Source organism: Lactuca saligna, chromosome 9, assembly GCF_052625555.1.
Source record: "Lactuca saligna cultivar CGN05327 chromosome 9, ASM5262555v1, whole genome shotgun sequence".
In the NCBI taxonomy this organism is placed as follows: Eukaryota; Viridiplantae; Streptophyta; class Magnoliopsida; order Asterales; family Asteraceae; genus Lactuca; species Lactuca saligna.
In genome coordinates this window covers 162168328-162179000 of record NC_136425.1, presented here as the reverse complement: position 1 = coordinate 162179000, position 10673 = coordinate 162168328, and the positions used below count along the sequence as shown (strand labels likewise).

Sequence of the window (10673 nt, the reverse complement as noted above, 5' to 3'; positions counted from 1 at the left end):
TATATATATATATATATATATATATATATATATATATAACTTTTATTAAACATTAATTTAGACAAAATAAAAATATAAAATAATTTTATTGAACAAAAATATAACATACTCATTTATTTTTTAGCATTGTGAATTTTTTTTAGGAATTTCCATAAAATAAAATTCGAAATTCGAAATTCACGCATTTGACTATTTGAGTATTAATTTGCGTAAAATTCTTAAACATTCAACGATTGGGGGAAAATATGGATAAGTAGGTTCTCTATATATCATCATCATCATCTCCATGAGTGACTATCACGCACAACAAAACCCTAATCATAATTCACCTTCTAAATCCTCTCAATTTTTATTTGATCCAAGCTTTTCATAGTTCGATCATCACAAGTAATCAATCAATTCCGACGCAGATGGATTGATGGATGCCTCTAGCAATACCTATCCGATGGAAGAGCCTAATGTCGTTCAATACCCGATCATTCATCTCCATGATTACGAACCCAAATTCCTTACTCCCAAGGTAACCCTAACTCTCCTTACAACCCATGAATGTTTTCTTTTCTCTTTTCTCTTGTCTCCTATCTCGAATTATATTATTTTCTGTTAATTCTAGATGAAACATACCAAGTTTAGTTTTTTTTCCTCAATTAAGTTCATCGATATTGTTTCCTAAAAGACTAGCTTTGATGTTTACTTGTTTATGTGTTGGAATTTAAGACATATAGTCTACGATCAACTCTAACAAATGCAACCTATCAATTAAACAACACCGAGAAGTACATCAATGGATTCAAATTTATATTCGAATGTAAATGCTTAGGTTTCTGAAGATGCCAATGATCACAACGAAATCAACGATATAGTGGAAAATTCTGATCTTAGCGAAGAACAAAATTCTGTTCTCGAAGTGGAAAAAACAGATACTAATAAAGATCAGTTTTTCTATTACGACCCACCCTTAACCGAAGACACTGGAGTTTGGATTCCTGTTTCCATTCCACCAATGTCAGAATCACAACGAGAAGAATGGAATCGAGGTCTGGGAATCAATCCAAACCAATTCGACAACAACATGGAATGGGATGATTTTGTCAACGAAGACAAGGAATTAACACTCTGGGATGTCGTTCTTGATATGTTACTTGCAGCTCAAGGCAAAGTCAGATCAATCACTTCAGGCGATACATACGCATATCAAATTTCATGGTTATCAGATCAACTTCTAGAACGTACATGGAAAGAAGTCTCAAACAATCTTACAGAAGTCAATGCTGATACCATTAAGGAGCTTCTAGAAGCCGAGCCACCAAAATGGCTGGCTGATAGTGCAGCTTCTTATTGTATGCTCTGTAACGTGAGATTCCATCCTATAATGTGTTCAAGGCATCATTGTAGATTCTGTGGGGGTGTGTTTTGTAATGAGTGTTCAAAAGGAAGGAGTTTATTGCCTGAAAAGTTTCGTAAAGGGGACCCACAAAGAGTTTGTGATGTGTGTTGTGTGAGGCTTCAGTGTGTGCAAGTGTACTTGATGGACCGAGTTAGCCGTGCAGTACAGGTGGCGACACGTGATTTGACGGATCTTAGTACTTTGAGATCTTGGCTTAATTTCCCCTGGGGGCAAAGTATGGAACAAGAGATTTATAAAGCTGCAAATACGATTCGAGGTTACTTTAAGGTAAAAGATATCTTCAATTACAAGGGCATTTACGTCTTTTCTACTAACCCAACCATGCATTTTCTGGGTGAGACAAAAAAGCTGCAATTTTTTGTCCCATTAACATCAGTATCAAACTATCATTACTATCAGTACAAATACAAGTACAACCTGTCATGTTATGTCATGTGTAACAAAACAAATGGGGCCCACATGGATTTTGAAGAATTTTGGTTGACATTTATGAATATTTTATAGGTTGGAGCTTTGACACCTGAAAAATCAATACCGGATTCTATTTTAAAACAAGCGAAAGGGCTTGCGATTATTACGGTTGCAAAAGTTGGAATGATGGTGACTTACAATGTGGGTACGGGTTTAGTTATTGCCCGTAGAGAAGATGGATCGTGGTCTCCACCATCTGCTATTTCTTCATTTGGTATGGGTTGGGGAGCTCAGGTGAAATATATACACTACCATTTCTCTCCATATAGTATTTATTATCTGCTTACTCTTGTCTCCTTTTTACTTTCAATTTTATTGTTAGTATCTGCTTTCTGCTTTATTTCCCACCGACCATTTCAACTTTATTGCTAGTATCTGTTTTTTTGCTTTATTTCTCTCTATTTGTTTCAATAGCTTTATTGCTAGTATCTACGTTCTGCATTTTGCTTTAGTGCTAGTATTTGCTTTTTGCTTTATTTCCCTCCACCTAGTTCAAATTTATTTACCTCCACCCATTTCAACTTTATTGTTGGTATCTTTTTTTTTTGCTTTATTTCTCTGTACTTGTTTCAACAGCTTTATTGCTAGTATTTGCCTCTGTTTTAGTGCTAGTATTTACCTTTTTGCTTTCTTTCCCTCCACGCATTTCAATTTTATTGCAAGTATCTGTTTTCTACTTTTTTCCCTCCACCATTTCAACTTGATGTTTTATTTCCCTCCATCTATTTCAAATTTATTGCTAGTATCTATTTTCTCCTTTATTTCCCTCCACCTATTTCAAATTTATTGTTAGTATTTGTTTTATTCTTTATTTCCCTCCACCTATTTCAAAATTTTTGCTAGTATCTACTTTATTCTTTATTTTCCTCCACCTGCTTCAAATTTATTGCTAGTATTTGCTTTTTGCTTATTTTCACTCCACATATTTCAAATTTTTTGCTAGTATCTGCATTTTGCTTTATTTCCCTCCATCCATTTCCATTGCAACTTTTTTTGCTAGTATCTGCTTTCTGCTTTATTTCCCTCCACCTATTTCAAAATTTTTGCTAGTATCTGCTTTATTCTTTATTTTCCTCCACCTATTTCAAATTTATTGCTAGTATCTGCTTTTCGCTTATTTTCCCTCCACCTATTTCAAATTTTTTGCTAGTATCTGCATTCTGCTTTATTTCCCTCCATCCATTTCCATTGCAAGTTTTTTTGCTAGTATCTGCATTCTACTTTATTTCCCTCCACCTATTTCAGCTTTATTGCTAGTATCTGTTTTCTTCTTTACATCAAAAAAAAAAACATTTGTATTAACTTCTTAGTTGATATGTTTTGACATGTTTTTGTGTGGTTTTACAAAAACAGGTTGGAGGGGAGTTTACTGATTTTATAATTGTGCTAAGGAATAGTGATGCGGTCAGGACATTTGGTGGAAACGCACATTTATCGGTTGGGGCAGGTGCGAGTGCAGCTGCTGGTGTTATTGGGCGGGCAGCTGAAGCTGGTTTTCGGGCAGGTGATGGTGGATATGCTGCTTGCTATACTTACAGTTGTAGTAAAGGTAACACTTGAATTCATATTTAGATATTTTTTACATTAGTTTTAAAACAAAGGGTCTTTTTGATTTTTTCTTTTATTATATTTTCAGGTGCTTTTGTTGGGTGTTCATTTGAAGGAAGCATGGTGACAACACGTGTGCAAGAAAATTGCAGATTTTATGGAAACCCATCAATAAAATCATCCGATATTCTTCTTGGGACGTTACCTCGACCTCCTGCGGCTGCGATCCTCTACAATGCGCTCTCGGAGTTGTATATGAAAGTAAATAAATAATTTTTATTTCTTTAAAAAATTTGGCATTCTTTGTTTTGTTCTTGACAAAGTCTTGCTTTGTATAGCGAAAGAACCATTTGGGGGTATTAGATTCATTTGGATTGTTTGTGAATGCATTTTAAAACCGATTGATTTGTTTGTTTATATGCAAAACTATTGATTTATAAGATGGTGATTGTGTTTAACTGTTTATTGTGTTGCCTTTGTATAAGTTCCACTAAAAAGGGTAAATGAGACTCAGTTTCAAAGAGTTAGATGTTACATTTTAAATTGGAAATAAGGGTTGTAGTGGTAGTAGTGGAAATATCTTTAAAAAAGGGACGACTTTCGTTGACCTAAATAATATATAGGGTCCAACCACAAATGACCAAATTATAGCAACTTTTATGTCTATAGCACTTTATGTTTTTCAAAAGTATAGTAATAGAAGGTGACCACTTAAATTTGTATATTAGTATAAATGATTCACTTGAATCAATTGACTTTTACAAGGAAAAATTTCATTAATTAGTAATCAAGTTTGAGAATTGGTTTATATGAATACCTCACTTTTTTCTTTACAAAGTTTAATTACTCTTTTTTTTTTTCGGTGTATCTAAAATAAGGTAATTTGTAATGTGTTACATGACAACGTATATGAAACAAAATAAACAAGGGCTAATGTTAAAATGGGTAATGAAGTATTTGTTTTTATCACAAAACACCATTTATTTAAAAAGTGATATCAAAAGGTAATCAACTTTGTGTTCACAAAACTACCATTGAAATAAAATAAAACTATGGTGTTTTACAAGGAAAAAAAAATAGTTCGTTACTCATTTATAACCTTAATAATAACCAAGTTTTAGTTTTGCTACCTTCCTTTTCCTATTGCATAAGTTTAACCTCTTCAACTTTTAGGACTCATACAAAGCATATTGAGGCCTTAGTGGAATTATTTACAAAAAGGCGAGAGAATGATAAAAGGGAGGTCACTATTTTGTTTTAATTGCAAATTACATGCCAAATTTGTAATCGATAAAGCTAAACATATTTTTGTCAATTTTAATTTTAATTTGTTTTAATTGCATATTTTTGTCAAAATCCAAAACATGCAATTATTAAAAACCCATAGTGCTATGGTCCACCTACCCCTTTTCGTTTCTCTTTCTACTAAAGCCAACATACTTGTTACTTAGGATCCTTTACCACGAACCAATAGTAATCATTTATCACACCAACATAAAAAATAAAAAATAAAATAAAAAAAAAAAATCAATCTACAACTTCATTCATTGCAAAATAACAATAATTGAATACAATCAAATACACATCTTTCATTCATACATATAACATACCTTAATTTAAAAAAAATAATAATAAACCATAACCATACCATGTGAATCAAACTAGAGCCTTTCACCGCAAGTGGAAAATTATATAGCATCAACAGTATTTTTGGGCATGCCAGGTTTTGAACCCTAGATCTTCACCTCAACCACTAGGAACTATAAACACACATTAATAGTGATGATCTCTTCTCTAGGCCACATTTTATCTGCACAATAGTATTTTTACTTTTTAGGGTTAGTTATCATAATGAGGTCAGAAGATTATTTTCGTCTTTTGCACAGACGAGACATCAGGACTAGCCTCTATCCCATCTTGTTCCACCTTTTTGGTAGGACAGTAATTGAAGCTTTTGTCCTATTAACATAAGTATGCATTTCAATCTATATTTTCAAGTTTGTTCTGTCATATCATGTAATGTCATACATAACGAACCTGGCCTTTGAACCGCCAAGAGTAAGCTCAAGATCATCCTGTCCGCACACCTCATGAATCCTTTCTCCTTCCCACGGCTTCACCCTTCCAAACGCAAACTCCTCTGAAACGACTTCCGCCATTGGAATATCCGCATTATTATCAAACCCTAGAGGAATCGCAGGGGAACAAGTCCCACTCTGTCCGGGGGTCCACATCCGGGACCCACCATGACCCAAACCTGTTTCCTTAAACCCAAACGGGTTTGCAGCCACAAGGCTAAACGTAGGCGACGCAGGTCCACTCTGTGGGACCCGAACGCCAGAGAACCAAGAAAGGGTCGGTGCACCCCAAGGTGAGCTGGTTTTGATCCGAGGTGGGGATTGAGCGGTTGGTGAGCTCACAGGTGGGGTCACCGGTGCGCTTATGGAACCGTTGTGGATGTAAGCATGGGGTAGCTTAGAGGACATGGATGATGATGACGATGATGATGAGAGATTTTTGAGCCATGGTATGAGAGAATCGGGGTGAGGATTGGTTGTTGGGCTTGCGATTGATGATGAAGGTGGGCTAGGGTTACATGAGGCATAGGGGCTCGGTTGGTATGATGAGCCTGGGCTCGCAGATATTGAACCACCAATGTGGGCCCAATCCGCAGGCTTGCATCCCTAAATAGCACAAAACACTTGATAATGTAATACTAAGTATAACACATGTACTTGGAGAAACGATCAAAGGTTTGACTCTTAGCAGTTATTATGTCAGCTATCAAGTGGGCTATATAGACATTTCAAATAATGTTTACGATCTTAAATTAGGGTTGATGGAAGAATAACTTTTTTTTTCCAAAACAAAGTCATAGTATTAACACATAATGGTAGTTTCTAGAATGGAAAAATGAAATACAATGAATACATGGTTCATGGTTCATGGTTGGTTGGTTGGTTTGTTTTGCCATGTAATATTTAGTTATTTACACTCGAAGAAGAAATTATGGGATATTTGAAGGGTGTTATTGTCTTTTCGGGTCTAATTGGGGGAATCTTTTTGATATGTGTGTCCAACAAAAGAACACAATGAATACGTATAAAAGCTGTTCAAAGTACTGGCCGGATCTAATGTACGCCGGAGTGGAACTAACTCAAACCCTAAAATCTTAATGCTAACATGCGCCATGGCACAGGAGATGTTACACTCTAATTTCCTAACAGATGGAAGAAATGAGGCATCTTTTTACCTGAAGAAGACAATGACTAGCTAAAATGCGCCAAACTAAACCACCGGCTATTTGGACCAATACTTACAGCTACCCTAACATCTTATGTTCGTAATTTTGGAAAGAAATTCATCAGTAAGAACAGAAAGACATTCAAAATCGAATGAATTCGGCAATATTCTCATGAACTAATCGAATCAGATTTGATTACAGAAAGTGTACCTTACGATATGTGGTGCCGTCGGACTCGACGGTCCAGCCAGCCTCGTCGGCGAGGGCTTTGAGGACCTCGTTGTTATCACAGTGCTTAGGCAGCTTGTAGTTGCCGTACATTCTCAGGCCGGCGAATATCTTCGCCGAGATCGCCCTCCTCCTCCGCTCCCTCCGCTTGTTGTTCTCCCTCTCCTTCCATGTCGGCATCCGAGTTCCCGACATCTCTCCCCCCCTCTAAACACACAAAACACCGGCGATGAGGTCTGTGCAAAATACACATAAATATGCAGGAAACACTTTCTCGATCGGAACAATTTGTGTAGGTAGCAGCGATTAGAGCGACATGTGTACTAACAAATTTATATCGTGTATGCTCAAATTTGCAGAAAAAAAAAGGCAACAATTGAATGAACTGGAGTTTTAATTAAGTAGCCGGATGAAAGGTAGACAAAGTTTAAGCAGCGAGTACAGGTAACTGCATTTATGAACAATTTCGCCGGAGAACCGGCTGATCTGCGGCGAAGCGAAGAGCGGATTGGTGAGAATTGAGAGGGAAAGGCCAGGGGCTATTAAATGTATGTGAACGGAAGTGTGTGTGGGCCCATCATGTAGTGTGGGCCATTAGAACACTGACGACTTGTTATTGTCAAACGGTTCTGATTATTTACGGAATTTGCCACTGGCTTCTTGTTAAAGAATATAAATGGATACATGGAATGACATTGTTACCCTTATGGTAACTTTTTATAAAAGGAGGTGATAATTTCATTCATTGTTTTTTGTTTGTTCATTACAAATAGTAAATTCTAGAAAAGCATAACATATATTTTTTAAATATTCAAAAATTATTATATTACTTTTTAGTATGTTTAAACTCCTATATTTTCTGAAAGTGTCTGATTTAAGTTTTAAATACTAGGTAACTAGCTTTTAAATGTTGTGGCAACAAGTTTTAGAATATAAAATTTCACAAAATGTATAAAGTTTTTAAAGCATTAATTTAAACAATATAGTAGTTTTTTTTAATGATCGGATGAAATACGCTTAGATTTTTATGAGATACAAAAAGCTAAAATTAGACTTTTAAAAATATAAAAAATTTAACACATTAAAAAGTAATATAGTATTTTTACATTTTTGAATTTTTTTATTGTTAATTGAAAAGAAAAAATTATAATAAAAAACATAAAACTTAAAATATAATCGTTTAAACTGATAAAAAAAACTCCATAAAAATCTTTATCTTTTGATTTCATAATTAATTCAATGCTTATAAGTTTTTTTTATTACATTAAGTCTCAAAAATCCACATTTGTATACATTTTGATCATTTTATCCAAATACCATATCATCATACTTTCAGAATTTATATTTTTGGTCAATGTTTTAAATTTTATTACACATTTAGTAAAAAAAAATTACACTTATAACCTAGATTTAAACATTTTGTTATGAATTTATTATAAATTTAGTTTTATACATCTTTTTTTTTTCAAAATTATTTTTGGAATATGCTTTCTTTGCAGTATAAAATCACATTTATATAAAAATCATATTTTCACATAAAAACATTATTTTTTCTATATAAAAAATATTTTTTATAAAACATTTTTGTATGCAAAATACATATATAAAAACATTTTTTTTAATGTATGCAAAATAACTATATTTAAAATCATTTTTTATTTTAATTATCTATTTTTAAAAACATAATTATGTGAAAATACGTGAAATACATTTATATAAAGTACGTTATTATACACATATATACTTTAAAAAATCTTTTAAAAAATAGGTACTTATTAAGTACATAAAAAATATTTGTGTGCATATAAATACATAAATATATACAAATTCGTTATATATATATATATATATATATATATATATATATATATATATATATATATATATATATATATATATATATATATATACATGTATTTTATAATAAAAAAAATGCAAACACTTATTTTATAATCAATGCATTTGTATACAAACACGTTATGTATACATTTATGTATAAAAAAGTGTTTGTATATAGAAATATATCCAAATATGTTTACTATGAAATATGTGGTTGCATATATATATATATATATATATATATATATATATATATATATATATATATATATATATATATATATATATATTGTATACATTATTTTTATAGAAACGTGTTTGTATAATGTAACATCCCGAAAATACTAAATAAAAATTTTTCTTTAAGTTAGCCAAAACAACCATTCATTCATTCCAAAACACGATCAATGTATAAAAATGTATCAAATAGTTATCAGAGTACAAAATGAGTCATAAAATACGGATCACAGGTGCATGCGATGCAATCACATTGAGCTCTTCACCGTTAAATTATTCAACTCCTAATAATCAATGCACATCTTGTGTAAATCGTCCTTTTTTCTTCACAAACAAGACCGGTGCTCTTCGAGGCAAACTACTCGGTCTGATAAAACCATTGTCTAGTAGTTCATGCAACTGTATAGAAAACTCCTGCATTTTCAGTGGTGCAACACGATAGGGTACCTTGGCTATCAGAGTCGCACTCGGAGTCAAATCAATCTGAAACTCAACCTGCATCTCGAGAGGAACTCCCGAAAAATCATCGGGAAACACATCGAGGTAATCCCAAACAACGAGCGTATCAACAATGGTCATCTTCCCCTCAACCTGAGTATCCAACACATAAGCCAAAAATCCATAACATCCATGCTGAAGATACATCCTAGCCTCGCAGCTCAACATAGAGTTGGCCCACGTTATGCACCCTCGCAGATGTAACATCCCAAATTTCAGAAGTTTGAGTTAAGGGCTTAAAGTGTAAATTGAAGAAGGGACTCAACGAGTAGGTATACTTACTCGTCGAGTCGGAGCGGGTTTCGGTTCGCTAATTAAGTGACCAACTCGCCAGGTCGGAAGATGGACTTGACGAGTTGGTGTTGGAATGAGAAAAACCCTAATCTCGAGGGTTGCAACCTATTTAAAGGACTTTATGTCCTTCTCTCAGCCTACTTATTACCCTTGAGAACCAGAAAACCCTAAGCTCGCGTGCGTGAGGCCTTTGGAGAGAGATTGAAGCTTTGGAAGTTGCTTCTAGTGGAAGAAACTTGAAGATCAAAAGGACTTGCATCAAGAGAGTGGTGTAGATCCAGAATCTACTTTAGTTTGGGCACATATTGGAGGTAATAAGTTGTTACCTTCCCTCTTTTGCATCTAGATCTATTCATGAATGAGATTTGGGGCCATTTTGGTATGTTTGAGATCTATTTTGGGTTTGGAGTTTAGATCTGAGGTTGCTACTCCAGATCTAGACTTGTGTTGGTCTAGAATGTCATAAAGCATCAGTCAAAGAGTTGTTGGTGAAGCCCCTTTGTCTTAATCCCTATCCCTAGAGTGATTTGGACCTTTAACTCCTTGGTTTCACGTAAAGTTTGCAACTTTACATGGGGGTTATGCCCTAGAAGAGTAGATCTACAGTTTGGAGCCCCTGCATGGCTCAAAAAGCCTCCACATGGATGAAGGACTGAAAAGACTCGATGAGTTCCTCGGGTGGACTCGGCGAGTCATATGAAGATGAGCATAGACTCGACGAGTTGGAAGAACAACTCGACGAGTCTGTTGATGATTCCCTTGGACTCGGCGAGTCAGGTCGTAGAACCCCATCCTCTTCTGGTTAAGACTCAGAGTAGTGAGTTGAGTAGTGATTCGGTGAGTTGGACGGGATAGGACTTAGAGAATGTTGAACTCGACGAGTCATGGGGTTACTCGACGAGTAGA

At 34.4% G+C, this 10673-nt stretch overlaps 2 protein-coding genes across 2 annotated transcripts; one reads left to right on the top strand and one right to left on the bottom strand.

Annotated features, from left to right (window-relative positions):
- Positions 1-230: 230 nt before the first annotated feature.
- Positions 231-3885, top strand: LOC145015277 (uncharacterized). Its single transcript, XM_078973731.1, has 5 exons — positions 231-520; positions 821-1675; positions 1913-2113; positions 3233-3428; positions 3516-3885. The coding sequence occupies exons 1-5, from the start codon at positions 419-421 to the stop codon at positions 3698-3700; spliced, it is 1539 nt and encodes a 512-aa protein (XP_078829857.1). The 5' UTR covers positions 231-418; the 3' UTR covers positions 3701-3885.
- Positions 3886-4941: 1056 nt separating this feature from the next.
- Positions 4942-7432, bottom strand: LOC145015372 (BES1/BZR1 homolog protein 4-like). Its single transcript, XM_078973837.1, has 3 exons — positions 6882-7432; positions 5465-6111; positions 4942-5237 (listed from the first exon to the last, which is right to left on the bottom strand). The coding sequence occupies exons 1-3, from the start codon at positions 7092-7094 to the stop codon at positions 5234-5236; spliced, it is 864 nt and encodes a 287-aa protein (XP_078829963.1). The 5' UTR covers positions 7095-7432; the 3' UTR covers positions 4942-5233.
- Positions 7433-10673: the final 3241 nt, after the last annotated feature.